The sequence below is a fragment of the Podospora pseudocomata genome, chromosome 7 (assembly GCF_035222375.1).
Source record: "Podospora pseudocomata strain CBS 415.72m chromosome 7, whole genome shotgun sequence".
Classification (NCBI taxonomy): Eukaryota; Fungi; Ascomycota; class Sordariomycetes; order Sordariales; family Podosporaceae; genus Podospora; species Podospora pseudocomata.
In genome coordinates, this window is record NC_085891.1 from 710,872 (window position 1) to 725,355 (window position 14,484).

Here is a 14,484-nt window from a genome sequence, read left to right on the forward strand (position 1 = left end):
CCAGAGGAGCACCATCACCATCACCACTGGTACCACCTCAGCCAGCAAGCTCTCCTATCAGGGCTGATGTGCATGTCATGGGGTGCACTTCCCCCTGATGCAGTCGAGTACCTTGCCAGTCCAAGTCATCCACCCGACTCGGAGTCCATTACTGGCGTTCATCATCACACCTTGTACCCTGTTTCGTCTCACGGTTCAGCGCATTCCGCATCGCGGCCAAAGTAGGGAAGGCAACGAATTTGATGATTAATGATTACGATTTTTGATACCCCAAAACTGTTAGTAAGCCCCAAGGCAAACATCTCATCCCTGCTTAGACTGACAGCCCAAGGATTGGAACTTTGCGTGGTCGTTTAGGCGAGAATCGGCCGAGGGATGCAATGAAGGAGATTTTCCGCAATTCGAGCAAGGGCTTCATGTTGCTCTTAAAGCTAGCCAATGCTACTTAATTTTTGATCATTTCTGAGACCTGCCGCGTACCAGTGACAGCTACTCTCGCTTCGTCTGAGGCTGAGGAACAAATAGCCAAACGATTGCCGAGGCCGATATCAGGCCCGCAAGGACAGGCTGCAATACCGAGACTCCAACGTGGGCGCCCAGTATTCCGGTGACGATCGGGAACAGAGAACCACCAAGTTGGGCAAAGACGAAGAGGAAAGGCAGTGCTGTAGATCTGATGTCGGGAGGGAAGAGCCGCGTGCCCACCCCAAGGGCCTGTTGGCGACTGTTAGCTAAAACCCCGATTCATGAAACAAAATTAGGCAGGTTGGGTACTGACAGTCGCAAAGAATGGCCCGAGAAAGAACCCCAAGAAGCTGATGGCGACCGAGGCAGCAATGATGTTGGGAACACTGTAACAAGTCTCGATTAGCTTCACACAATATCTCCTATTCTGCCACCATGTGATAATGCTTACAGCCAGAATACCAGCTGAAACGCTAGACAGAACAGGCAGTATATGAATATCATCCGCCGCTCGCCGAATTTGTGTGTTGGATCGGGCAGAAGGAGGCGACCCAAGAGACAACCGCCGCTGAACCCAGCTGGAACGTATCCCATCTGCCTCAAGTCGCCATCGCGGACATCCACGAGATATTCCACAACCCATCCACCAGCGGTGATGCAAACCCCGAGATGGAAGAAGAAAAACAGACTGATTACCCAAACGCTTCGCGTCGTGAGGGTCTCTTTGATGAGGGCCGAAGCGCTTTTCTCGGGAGCCACAGTACCGGGATCAAGAGCACGCACACGGGGTCGAAGGCGGAATGTATCCCGAAATGCCACCATGGCCAGTGCCAAGTTAGCAACACCCAAGCCCAGAGGTACGGTGTAAAACAAGTACCACTGCGAAGATCCGTCTCCGGAAGGCGATGACGCGATGGGGGAGGCAGCGAATGGCGCAACGAGACATCCTGCCATGTACATGGCATGGATAAAACCAAGCCAGCGGTGAACAGTCAGACCCTTCTCCGTGGCGACGTAGGTGTTTGCCTGTGTGTCCTGGAAAGCCTGTCCGATGCTGGCAAACCAGAAGGTAGTGATGAACAAGCCAAACGGCGGCGTGGGCCATGCTCTCAGTGCATGGGCGACGACTTGGAAGGCAGCGCCTAAAACCATCATAGCTCCAAGATCAAGGCGATGATTGAGATGTGTGTTGGACAAGGCGGCGGATAACCAGCCCACGAAACTCGCCGCATATCTTGTCTGTGTCAACACGATGCCTATATACCTATGTTGGTCGAATGAGCGAGAGCGTCGAACTTACAGGGCAGACACAATGGCAGTAGTTACACCATAGTCGCGGATGATGTGTGGTATCAAGGCACCGATGCTACCGTCGTTGACACCGGACACAAAAAACGAGAAAGCAGCGCTGGCGAGCTTCAAAAGAACCGACTTGGTGAGCCCTTGGGCCTGATCATCTTCAGAGGGGGGAGAGTCGTCCACTTGAAAAGAAGCTCTTGCTGTGGATCGTGATGCATTCTCGGCATCGCTCGGAAGTTCAACTGTGTAAGTGGTTGTGGCTGCTTTGGACATGGCGAATATTCGTTATGTGTATCAATCTCCCGAGCCTTGATACCTGGCTTGAGGGACCTAGTCGTGGGCCAACGAAATCCTGACCGGACAGCATTTTATCAGTGTTCATGGAGGACAAGGGCCAAGGAGCGCATTTGTCAGGGTTGCCAACTTGGGATGATCCCCAGATCTCGTCGGTGTCATGCCTTCGTTTCCCCGCTGATTTGGTGGGTTTTATGGCGGGGATCACCGGCTCAAACGTGCCGAAATGGCTAAACTTCGGTGGGCAGTGGGTGTCTCGCTTCAATGGCATGGCTAAAAGTCGGAGACCTGCACCAACCACGGCCACTCTGCCGAGAGATCACGATCACAAAAGTGCTCCTTTTCCCGACCTTTTCCCGACTTACACGCTCCGTTGTTGCTCTTCTTGCTCAAATGGCGGAAATCAAGACCGAGATGATCAAGATAAAAGGGCGAGGTGCTGTCCTCACGAGAGAGATTGGATGAAATGTCCAAGTTCAGACACACCTCAAGCAACCACCATGACATCTCCCTCAGTCTACGACAACTTTGTCTGGCGCGAGATCAGCCCTGGCATTTGGCAGCGTGACGCCGACGAGGCCGAGGTGTTCTACTCTTCTTTGGTCAAACAGTACGCAGGGAGCGGCCGCATGCACTTCGCTATCACTGGCCATGTGTCGTTGACTATCCCGGTTCTCGAAGGCCAGGATGCCACTGCGGTCGCGCCCAGATTCGACGCAGCTCTACAAGCCGCATGGCTGAGACTTCGACACCAACTTCCCAGCATCGGTGCCCAAGTTCACTTTGACAGCCATGAGCAGAAGTGGAAGAAGACATACACGATTTTGCCCGACGACGGCGCCCGCGCCGCCTGGCTTGACAAGACGTTTCATTTCATTACAAACGGGCAGACTGGAGTGGAATGGGCCAATTCGGACCCTCCTGCTCCAGAGCTTGCGACATTGTTTGTCGTTGCCGTACCTACTTCTCCTAACTCAGGGGTCCGCCGTGACATCGTCCTTCGCTCCCCTCACGACATCATTGATGGCATTGGCACTCTACAACTTCTCAATGCCTTCGTTCATCACGCCTCACAAGCTATGGGTGAGTGCTCGACCATGCAACTTGCCATCTTCGATGGCTCCGAGACAGCACGCCTGAGTCCACCTTATCGGGTGGCTGCCGCTGTTCCTCCAGTTCCCACTCCCGAGCAGAAAGCGAAACAAGCAGCACTACAAGAGGCCAACAACGCACCCCAAGATCTAGCAGTCAGGAGCATCGGCATTCCATATCGTCAAGGCGCTCACTTACCTGGTAAACATCAACGAGTCGCTCATACCATTTCTGCCGATCGCGTCTCCTCACTGCTGGCGGCGCTCAAGGCTATTGGTGCGACGCCGACCCATGCGTTCCACGCTGCCATTGCCATGGTAGTCCGCGATCTCCACACTGAGAGCCTCTCGGCGCCGCCTGATGCTGGCGCCTTGGTCAAGTACATCAACTACATTCTTCGGAATGAGCGTCAAAACTGTCAGCCGCCTTTCAACGGGCCCCATCATGCAGCAGCCGTTTATCACTCTGTTTCTGGGGCCAAGCTTGCTGTAACGATGCCGGCCACCGTCTTTACCGATGCCAGCAAACGAGACGACGAATTTCTCGATATCTTGGCTCAAATGCGACAGTTCTACCACTCCGTGCGTGATGACAAAGACCACTTTGCTCTGGCACCATACATCTGGACGGCAGCCACCCCTTCCCTTCCATTGCCTCAATCCGAGAACGATAAGTGGGATATTCCGGTCCCGTCGCCCAATTCCAAGCCCTCTGTCTCCATTTCCAGCATGGGCCTCATCGATAAACTAATTGTTTCGCGCGTCGGTGAGGTAGAGGTTCACAACCCCTGGGTGACCGGTGAGGAGCTGGGCACTGGACTGGGGTTGTTTCTCGGGACATTTAGAGGGGAGATGGAGCTTAGTGCCGCGTTCAACGAAGCGTGGCATACAGCGGAAGAGGTCCACGGGTTTTTGGACAGGTGCGAGAGGATTGTTTTTGGTTGGGTTGATCGTAGATGATGGAGGATGTGTGTCAATAGACGGTCCACAATTTACACAAACTCTTTTTGACGGCCATTTGCGTGTCTGGGAGGCGATTTGTGACACATTGGGCAACTGGGCAGGGCTGTTAGAGCCTCAGGGGTAGCTACCCGTCAGCGATATGAATGCCAAGTCCAACCTGCATTTGCAAGTCGCTTTGGCGGAGTGGTTAACGCGCGGCCCTGCTAAGGCCGTTTCTTCGGAAGCGTAGGTTCGAATCCTGCAGGCGACGTTCACTTTTGGCATTTCTTTTACAGCCTGATCGTTATGTAATTCTTTTTTTCCCGCTTTCCAGGAGGAACTTAGGTCGACAAGGTCGGGACGTAGCACAATGCGGAAGCCTAACTCAACGACGAGTGACGATCAACGGAAACTTATAGTTGGGCATCAGCTCGCAATTCAACCTTTTCCGCTCTTTTCTTCCTCCATTGTCGATCTGATCACCATGCCTCTTGGGTTTCTCTGCAGGGAATGTTGAAGCGGCGTTGCACAAATGAGGTTCAAAGTGCGGCCCCCACATTCTTTGCAGCTCCAGACCACCAGACTTCCTTCTTTCACATTTGCTGCAGTCAGCGGGCGGTGCAGGCAACAGTCACACCTTCTGGAAACCTTCCACCCCAGGGCACCTGGTACATTCTCAACATAAGGTAGAGCCCTACCAACATCATGGTCTCCGAGCACCGGCCGGGCAACTTATATATCACCGATTTACGAGACCCATAACGATGCTCCAATAGACAACAGCCCATTCTCCCACAGATCTTCCACCCCGCCTTTGTCTTGACCCCATGCCCCCCATTCAACCCCGCGGCGTCGGCCCTACCGAGTCCTTCGTCTTTCCCACAGGCACCGTCAAAGACAACCTTCGGACTTTTTTTCGAGCTTGCGAACTGGGCAGCACCAGATATGTCGAGAAATGTATCAAAACTCTTTCTCCTGCGGGCAGGGTGCCACTCTTGAACTATAGCACCAGTTCAAAGAATCGTCTAAAAGCGCTGCACCTTGCGGCCCAGGCCGGCCATAACGATATTGTCCGGTTGTTACTCGAAGCGGGAGCACAGGTTGATGTGGCGGCTGAGAAGGGCGTGACACCTCTGGCCTGTGCAGCCGCCTCGGGACAGTCTGGGACTCTTCAGATTCTCCTGGAGCATGGGGCTGATCCGCATCGCCTCACGGAGGATGGGCTCACCATTATTTCTCATGCTGCCAGGTCAGACGTGGTGCGAGGACAGGCGGATACCATCGCCATGCTGATTGAACACGGAGTTGATCCCAATGCCATCGACGAGACGCCCAAAAAGTCAGCCCTGAACTGGGCCTGCAGTCAAGGCAATCTCGCTGTGGTGAGGATTCTCCTCGACCCAAACGTTGGTGGCGTCAAGCCAGGTGAGATTCTCGGCGAGGACGGGTGGACAGCCCTTCACTTCGCTGCCCGATGTCAAGTGCTCGCCGGCAAGGACGTCACCCAGTACCTCATACGCGCAGGGATGGATCAGACAGTCGGAGACATCGACGGCTGGCTTCCTATCCACTACGCGGCTAAACACGCCAACGTCGTCACCCTCGGCTACCTCATCCACCAAAAGCCCGGGCTTTCCCAACTCATCGAAATCAAAACTGATACCGGCGGCACCCTTCTTCATTGTGCCTGTGATGAAGGGGAGGCAATCAAGTGGCTTCTTCGACATGGCGCAGACGTCAATGCTCAAGACGATGAAGGCGACACGCCGCTGGGCTTGTCGTGCTATGACGGGATAGGCGATACTGTGAGCCTCCTTCTCCAGGCCGGAGCGGACCCAAAGATTCAAAATGAGGAGAAGCGAACCGCGCTTCACTGGGCTGCGAGAGGCGGGGCGGTTAATGCCGGCCGGGAGCTGCTCAACAAGTGCCCGGCTGTTTTACATATCAAGGACGAAAAGAACCTTTCTGCTATGCATCTAGCCATCAGGAAGTTTGAGCCAACTTTTGCTGAGATGCTCCTGGATGAGTTCTACCCGGAGTATGCGACAAATCTACACGGGGATTTGACGGCTGTGCATGAGCCTTCGGGAGAAACACCTTTGATATCGGCGGTGAAGAGGTTTCAGGTTGGGGTGGTGGAAAAGTTGTTGAAGTTGGGGGCCGAGGCTGATGTCAAGGATAAGAGCGGGAAGACGCCGTTGGTGTATGCCAGTCGGGCAAGGAAGCATAGTGAGAAGTTGGTTGAAATGCTGCTGGATCATCAGGCGGCGGAAAAGGCTAAGGAGGCGGCGGAGAAGGAGACGGGGGGTGAGAAGATGCCGATGGAGTTGCAACATATGCTTCAGTTTTTGAAAACGGTGTTGGAGGAGCAGGAGAGGGAGTGATGTGATCAGATTAAGGGAAGTAAGGTTTCAAACATCTGCTCTGATCTGGAAATTAGAGTAGGTACTTGTCCTTACCCAGCCATGAGTGCCGTGTTGTTCTAATGTGTTATTTGCCTTAGAAATCGCGATGATATATCGGAATAGCCGTACCTTTACCTAACATTGTTCACATTCAATGTCACAGAAACAATACACCAGGCACGATTAGCTACGACTAATAATTTCAAGGACTCTGACCGTCGCTTGATAACAAGTATCCCGTACCCTAGGAAATTCTCTGCTGCGTTACAGTCGCTGCGGGCTAGTGACGTCATTGTGCTTGTGTCGGATATGAAGGTTCATCTAACATTGAGAACCTTTCAAAACCACGCCGGGCTAGGACATTTGGAAGTCAACAGGGACAATAAATGTTATGGTCAATTACTACAGCTCATCCTCTACATTAGACCTAGATAACCGTGACATGTTCGCCATCAGAAAGGATAGAGTGTCGTGATGTCACCTAGGGTTAGGGCTCAGCGCGGTCATGGGTGTCTCATGTGAGCGGAGCTAGGTTGCTTTTCCAACCGAAATCCGAGCCCCTCTGTGGGTCGCCACTCGTCTCGATCTCGATCTTGCATTCCCAAAGACGTGTGCGCCGAAAATCCCATGGAAATCAATGCGGAAATCTTGGAACCGCAGCCATGGCAAAATATCCATGACCCTTTTAGGAGTAATCACCCTATTGCCCTAACAGACAACCATTGGGCTACGAGAGACGCTGCTTCAAAGGCGGCCGGAAAGAGCGAAGAGTTTGGGGGAGCAGGTGAACAACAAGACTGGGACGCTAAGGTACGAGAACTTGGCACGGAAACATTTTGGTCTTGTCCGGCTCCCCGCCGCAACCAAGTTGACACCACTCAACCCGCCCGCCCTGGGCCTGGACTGGGGGTACAGAGTATAGGCACGCTCGCCAGCCTTTTGGGGTTGCGCCCGCCACCAGGAAATACCAGGTCTTTGATCCTTCCTCTGCAATCTGCAATCTTGCCTTGCACCGTCTCCATCCAACTGAACGATGTAGGCAGAGCAAGACCCACTTGCCCTCTAGCCCTAGCATCCAACGCCCTAGAATGTCGGTTCATGGCCCCGATCCACCGGTGCCGGCCGTTGTGGCAGCAAGTGACGCCGTCGAGGTGAAGAGCTCTGAGCGAGCCAGGCAGAGAGAGATCGCAGCGTACGTCGCCCACGCCCGTGCCCAACACCTTGATCTCACTCACCTAACTGTGGCCCTCCTGTGTAGTTACCTCTTGGCCGCCTCGTTCCCTCCAGATCTCCCCGCCGCTTTCGCCGAAAAGGCCACGCTGAACTCGGATCCCATCCTCAATGGCCTCACTCAACTCGGCGCCCTGCGACTGGGCTGCGACAGAGCCTTTGTGTCTCTCATCGATAGAACATACCAATATGTCGTCTCGGAGATCACGCGATCACACTCGCTTTTTGACTTGATCTCCGACCCGGGAGACACCATTGCGATAGGTGTTTGCAAGCTGAGGAATTGCGATGGTGTGTGTCCGGCAACCATGAACGCGTTTATGGACGAGACAGGTGAATGGGTGAAAACAGGACCCGATGTGATTGCGAATAGAACGAGATATATCATCAACAACTTCACGACACACCCCGACTACAAAGACCGCCCATATGTCAAGAATTACCCCTACTTCCGATCATACCTCGAGGTCCCTCTGGTCTCTTCGCTTGGGTACTTGATGGGAAGCTACTGCGTGGTGGACAGCAAGTTGAATGAGTTTGACGATGACGAAAAAGTGGAGATTATGAACGAGATTGCTGCCGCCATCATGGCGCATCTGGAGAATGTTAGAATAAAGCAGAGCCGAGATCGTTCGGCCCAGCTAATACAAGGGTTAAGCGGATTCATCAGGCATGAACCACTCTCACAGCGGCCCTCCCGTGCGAGTGCCATACCTGGGCCGGCGCCCAGCGACCCCGATCCTCCGACAACGACGGAGCAGCCGGGCAGCATTGGAGGTTCCAACGACGACGGCAAATCCACCGGCAGAGCTGATTCGACTGATGTGCAGTCGTCTGATGGGTCTCAACGACCGGAACCGATTAATGTCATTTCATCGTCGTCAATCGAGTCAGGCCAGTCTGGCCTCTCTTTGTTGTCGGAAGCCAGACAGGCTCCTTCCGAGTCACCTCCAACAACCCCGCGGGACGAGGTCAATGAGAATCCGATGGAACAACAATTGAAGATGGCTATCGCTCGCACCGATGCAGACAAAGCCGCCATTGCAAACCCACCGGCCCCCTCATCGGAAACCTCGGAATCACACGGGAGTGGCTTCATATCTTCAGCCAACATCAAAACCACCTTCTTCCGAGCCGCCGGTACCATTCGACGCTCTATGGACATGGATGGCTTCATGTTTCTCGACGCAGTGCCAAGTTCTTATAGAGACAGGTCCGACCAGCCCACTCTGGGCAGCCAGCCAGGGACTCTCCACGACTATGAAGAAGGCCCATTTTGCTCTGCCATTGTCAAATCTTGTCTAGGGCCCACTGGTGAAAACATTACTCACTCTTCCCAGACGCGCCTGCCTGAAGTATCGCTTCAACGGTTTATCCGCGCGTTCCCTCAGGGCAAAGTGTTTACCGCTGATGAATATGGCCCGATCGATGACAGTTACGGACCTGGGAAGCGATTCCAGTCCTCTCGTCAACAACCAGACCCAGCAACTGTACGACTGAAAGATGACATTGACGCCCTATTCCGAGTTTTGCCCTCTGCCAAATACGTCGTCTTCCTGCCGTTGTGGCATTTCCAGCGCGAATGCTGGTATGCTGCCAGTCTGGGTTGGGTGGAGGACCCGACTCGGGCTATCGACATCACGGATATCGGTCTGGTGTCTGCGTTCGGCAATTCCATCATGGCCGAGGTATCACGACTTGAAGCCCTCGCCGCCAGTTGCGCAAAGTCAGACTTTGTTTCATCCCTTAGCCATGAACTGCGTAGTCCACTTCATGGAATCATGGCCAGCAGCGAGTTGCTGCGAGAGAATATGTTGGACAGTCCACTCTTGTCGACTTTGGATATGCTGGACTCCTGCGCCACAACGTTACTCGACACGTTCAACAACTTGCTCGACCACGCTGTGGTGACCCACGCCGGCCGGGAACGTGACCACAAGTCACCGGCTGCACAGCTCCGAGTCACTGACTTGGGGCTGCTCGTGGAGGAAGTTGTGGAAGCCATCCGTGTCGGCCACCTATCTGGGAACGCCTTCCACATGCAATCGTCGATGCTCAAGAAGATGGCAGAACCAGTTAACAGCAGCGTACCCGACCGTCCATTACTCATCACCGTCCATATCGCGATGAAATCTGCCTGGAGAATGCCCGTCAACGTCGGTGCATGGAAGCGCATCGTCATGAACATTTTTGGAAATGCCCTGAAGTACACCTTGACTGGACGAATTGAGGTGAAACTCAAAACAGTTCAGCGGCTGGATAAGACAGGGAAGTCTTCTGAGTATATCTCCTTCTCGGTGCAGGACACTGGGTTGGGAATGTCTTCTGACTATTTGAAGTATCACCTGTTCACCCCGTTTTCCCAGGAAAATAGCCACTCACCGGGCATGGGCCTCGGCCTCAGCATTGTCCAGCAACTGGTTAATGACCTCGGAGGCTTCGTTGAAGTTTACAGCTCGGTTGGTATAGGCACATGCGTCGAAGTCCTCGTTCCCCTGAATAAGGATGAGACGGACTCATCGGTGGCAGTGCCTGTCCAACCTCCACAGCAACTATTCGACGCACATCAACGCCAGCTCGCTGGTCGCACTTTGGGTCTGATCACGAGCGAAGCGTACAGTGCGTCGAACAACACTGGTACAGGGGCCAACAAAGATCAGCGCCTTTGGACCATGAACGTCGAAAGGGCTTTGAAGTCCAACGCGGGTGAGACCCTTGGTATGACAGTGATCATACCAACACATAATGAGCCACTGCCAACCGCAGATATCTACGTTTTGGATTCTGGCGCGTCTCATGATACAGCACATAAAGACATCGATGACTTTATGGTCAGACATTCGCATATTGCGCCCTTGGTCTTGCTGTGCTCAGGCTCTGGGCCGCCATCATGCCTGAAGTCGAGTACAACAAAGAATCACCCTCTTCACATCCACCACCCCCTGGGCCCCAGGAAACTGGCGGCAGTATTATGCGCGGCTCTTGAAGCCAAAACGCCTCTCAACATCGACACAGTCCAGCCCATCAATTCGGCCCAAGCATCTGCCGTCGCCAAATGGATTACGCCTGTCCCTCTCAGTCCGGGTGTTTCTGCGCTGGCGAAACTGAAAACAAAACTGGGACCAATAACCGGACCAGACCCTCGGCCGGCAGTGCCAGTAGAAGCGAAGACTAATAAGCCTATCACTTCACCAACGACGTCTAATGCTGGGGGCACCGCGCAATCCCCCTCCGCGCCCACCAGACATCTCTTGCTTGTTGACGACAACCCCATCAACATCAAACTCCTCACACATGTGGTCCGCAAACTCAACCACACCTTTCTCACTGCAGCCAATGGCTTGGAAGCTGCACAACTTTACAAGAAATCTCTGGAAGGCCAGGGGGCGCGGTTTGATTTGGTGTTTATGGATATCAGCATGCCCATCATGAATGGCTTCGAGGCCACACGGGAAATTAGGCAGATGGAGGCCAACGCGGGTGTTGTTGACAAGGTCAAGATTGTTGCTCTCACGGGACTAAGCAGCGACTTGAGCCGGAATGAGGCGACGGCGAGCGGGTGTGACTTGTTCCTGACGAAGCCAGTCAAGATGAATGTTGTCAGGGAGGTGCTGAATGAGCTGAACAACGATAGCGCAGGGGGGTGAGCAGGTAGCTCAGGATAGACTGATGAGCGGTAATATTTGTGGAAGGACGCAGCAGCAGATGTGATCTTGCGTTAAATCACGCTGCTGAGATCCAACAGGGACAAACAACGGAGGCGACAGGTGCACCGGCGTCCCACCATGCATGCCAGAATAAACAGGAATGGCTAGGTGTGTTCATAACGGAGAGCAAAAACAACGCAGTACCTCGCACCGCGGTTTATATATATACGAAGAGACGAATCTTGACAGGATTAGGTAGCGGAGTTATTGGATAGGAAACACGCCGCAGGAATATCACGGATGGCGCTTGGGAGCGAAAGCGCAACGTGCGAAACCCACGCCCCATACAGGAGTTTGGGGCAGTGTCATTTGGGGTTGCGATTACAAAAGGGGAGCACGAGACAACAATGGGATGATACACAGGTATGGATATGATGATATATATATACGTTATCGAAATTATACCAAATAGAAGACTTTTTTTCTCTTCGACCACCGCAATCTAACCCCCAAAACCGAATGTCAAAACCCCCCCAACTCCAATACCCAAAGACTAAACCAAAAGAAAGGAGTCCACATCTAATAACCCAGACCTTGGAAACAACTCACCTCCTAACCCAATAACCCCCCCTCCCATGCATCCTATCCTTCGCCTCGGGATCAAACCCCCTAATCCCAACCTTGTGAAGCGGCACACTCGGCACTTTGCTCGCAACTTTTTGCTTGACATCCAGAAATCTCTCCCCCATTCCTCTCTCACTCTTCTTTTGCTTCAACAGCACCGCCGCGTTTTCAGGTCCCCAATTTTCTCTCCTTCCCGGCCCAGAAAGGCAAGACAAGACCATGTGCACGTCCTGACTAAACGCCACTAGTTTGTCCTCTATCTGCGCGTTGAACCCCAGACACGGGCGAAGATACCCCATTGCAATGACTTTGATCTCCCTCCCGAGAAAACCACGGGGGAATTCGTGGAGCAGGTGGACAGCAACCTGCGGCTCTGGGGCCGCTTGCGGTCGGGAGGAGGGGAGAGGGCCGGCGGAGATGAGAGCCTCGTGCCAGACTGGCGATGGGGGCGGGGGGCAGTCGGGGGAGGAGGAGGCGGTTTTGGGCGGGAGGATGCACGCCCACCCGGCGTACACACCCCTTAGGGCGAACCTTGCTGATTCGGGGGATGTGCGCAGCAAGTTTGCGGTGGGGACGCCAAGTTCGGCGGTGGATCTCCCCGTTCCTCGGTTGACGAGGCCGGTGAATTTCAGGGGGAAGGGGGGCAAGGGGCCGGAGTCGGGGCCAATATCATGGCATGAGGGGGAGGAGGAGAAGGAGGAGGAGGAGGAGGAGGAGCGGGAGGAGGAGATGTACGAGTTTTTTTCTTGACGGAGGGCGGCATTTTCGTTTATTTTGTCTGTGGCTATCTCGTAGGCTAGGGTTTTCACCATGCCGGGGGCGACGCGGTCGTAGCCTGCTTGGATGGGGGCAATGATGGGGTCGACGCGGGAGAGGATCACCTTTGAGCCGACAAAGGCTGCGGCTTCGAGGGGGAGGGTGGAGAGGGTTGCGCCGCGGAATTTGGACGAGTCGGTTGAGGTGCTGGCTATGCGGAAGATGGGGGAGGAGCAGAGGATTTTGCGTTTTGAGGAGGAGCTGGTTTCGTCTGCCTGACCATCAGGGGGGCCACCGGCGCAGAGGTGAAGACGAAAGTAACCGTCGTCCGAGGCTTCAGGGATGCGGACCACGTGGGTTTCGCGGGGGATGTGGGCTTTTTTGGGGCCTTTATCTTTGAGCATCTTTCTGGCGGCTTTGTCCATGTCTCTCTTCCAGCCGCGCTCGGTGTCACGCTCGACTTCGTCTGGCTGGACGGCGACGGAAGGGGTGACGTTGAACCAGTCGTCTGTGGAGCCGAAGAAGGCTTTGATCTTCATGCCGCTGTCGCCGGAGAAGCCGCGTTGTTGAAGCCATATTGAGCGATCTGGTGGGAGGGGATAGTCTGGGGCGCTGAAGATGGATATCTCAACTGAGGTGCTGGGGCCACGATAAAAGATGAGTGGTGAGGAATGTCGCAAAATGGTGTAGTGCTTTGTTGACTCGGTTGGCGGTGGGATCAAGCCACCGGCGAAATAACGGGCTTCTGAAAGGGCGTTTTGCCAGAATGGTTTTGACTCTGCACCAGAGTTAGGTCCGGGGGTCACACCCGGCCCGAATGTCGCAGCGGCGCTGACGGGTGTGGGAGTTGTTGGGCGTGGGCTCAGACTGGGAGACTTTAACCCGTACTGGGATAAATTCGGTAGACTGGTCTGCACCCGGAGCCGGTGACTGAGCGGCGGTGGTGGTGGTGGTGGTGGTGGTGGAAAATAGGGGCTTTGCGGGCTTCTGTCTTCGCCGCGCGACACCGGCCGGAGAGGGTCTTCAATCCGGAGTGCACCGATGCCGGGATCTACATTGACCCGCACCGGAAGTGGGGGCGGCCGGGGCGGCCTCGGCGGTGGTGGTGGTGGAAGTGGAAGCGTCGGGAGCGGTGTATACGGAGGTGGTGGTGGTGGTTGTTGCTCCCAGTGGTTTTCAGGGGTTGCCGTTGCCCGCAGGTCAACAACAGGTGATGGTGGTGGACGGTAAAAGTCAGGAGCTGGTGGTCTTTGTCCAACATGCAGACACGAGGGGTGATCCATTATCCTCAAAAATACTCTCCCAAAATAACTCTAATTATGAGCCCAGTTTATTTGAAGATTCTGAGTTGATGAAAACACGAATCTCAAGTTTGCTTGCTGCTCGGAAATGAACAAAACAAACAGTGGAGTAGCAGGTCTGGGCACTACGGATTGGGACACTTGAATGTATAACCCTAACCCTATTCTATCCAAGACAACACACCCCATAAGTTTCCATCACTGTCACAAACTACTTTGCCTGTATCACATATCCCAAATAGCCCCTGCTCAATATCTGGTATGTGATGCTCAACGACTGTTATTGGCGTTCAGGCTGGGCTTGATGGTGTCGAGAATTGCTTGCATCCGTGCTCGATAGAACCTTTTCGCGAAGGTGCAAGGAGAGATGTCGGAGAAACTGGTAGGATGCGGGTAAAGACATTGTCGTGTGTGTAGGTCATGGCATGGT

General features: G+C 54.1%; 5 protein-coding genes and 1 non-coding gene across 6 annotated transcripts; 4 read left to right on the top strand and 2 right to left on the bottom strand.

Moving 5' to 3' along the window:
* Nucleotides 1-179: 179 nt before the first annotated feature.
* On the bottom strand, nucleotides 180-2,213 carry QC762_703010 (uncharacterized protein). The gene is made up of 3 exons (XM_062893154.1): nucleotides 1,766-2,213; nucleotides 779-1,699; nucleotides 180-714 (listed from the first exon to the last, which is right to left on the bottom strand). Exons 1-2 carry the CDS (start codon nucleotides 2,035-2,037, stop codon nucleotides 913-915), a joined length of 1,059 nt encoding a protein of 352 aa, XP_062739006.1. The 5' UTR covers nucleotides 2,038-2,213; the 3' UTR covers nucleotides 180-714; nucleotides 779-912.
* QC762_703000 (uncharacterized protein) lies at nucleotides 2,145-4,109 on the top strand (the record flags this gene model as incomplete). Its single annotated transcript, XM_062893153.1, has 1 exon — nucleotides 2,145-4,109. One exon carries the CDS (start codon nucleotides 2,145-2,147, stop codon nucleotides 4,107-4,109), a length of 1,965 nt encoding a protein of 654 aa, XP_062739007.1.
* Nucleotides 4,110-4,281: 172 nt separating this feature from the next.
* On the top strand, nucleotides 4,282-4,362 carry QC762_0105870. The gene has a single exon. It is a non-coding gene; the product is annotated as a tRNA-Ser (tRNA).
* Nucleotides 4,363-4,918: 556 nt separating this feature from the next.
* On the top strand, nucleotides 4,919-6,475 carry QC762_702990 (uncharacterized protein; the record flags this gene model as incomplete). The annotated part of the gene is made up of 1 exon (XM_062893152.1): nucleotides 4,919-6,475. The coding sequence occupies one exon, from the start codon at nucleotides 4,919-4,921 to the stop codon at nucleotides 6,473-6,475; it is 1,557 nt and encodes a 518-aa protein (XP_062739008.1).
* A 1,109-nt stretch (nucleotides 6,476-7,584) lies between these two features.
* On the top strand, nucleotides 7,585-11,865 carry QC762_702980 (uncharacterized protein; the record flags this gene model as incomplete). Its single annotated transcript, XM_062893151.1, has 2 exons — nucleotides 7,585-7,688; nucleotides 7,755-11,865. 2 exons carry the CDS (start codon nucleotides 7,585-7,587, stop codon nucleotides 11,371-11,373), a joined length of 3,723 nt encoding a protein of 1,240 aa, XP_062739009.1. The 3' UTR covers nucleotides 11,374-11,865.
* A 113-nt stretch (nucleotides 11,866-11,978) lies between these two features.
* Nucleotides 11,979-14,036, bottom strand: QC762_702970 (uncharacterized protein; the record flags this gene model as incomplete). The annotated part of the gene is given in 2 exon segments (XM_062893150.1): nucleotides 11,979-12,678; nucleotides 12,694-14,036. 2 exon segments carry the CDS (start codon nucleotides 14,034-14,036, stop codon nucleotides 11,979-11,981), a joined length of 2,043 nt encoding a protein of 680 aa, XP_062739010.1.
* Nucleotides 14,037-14,484: the final 448 nt, after the last annotated feature.

What these genes read in the sequence shown, in the direction of transcription:
- QC762_703010 (XM_062893154.1), bottom strand. Translation starts at nt 2,037, where the DNA reads ATGTCCAAAGCAGCCACAACCACTTACACAGTTGAACTTCCGAGCGAT. An exon ending in ACTGCCATTGTGTCTGCCCT is followed by an intron (nt 1,700 to 1,765) that starts GTAAGTTCGACG and finishes GACACAGACAAG; the next exon opens with ATATGCGGCGAGTTTCGTGG.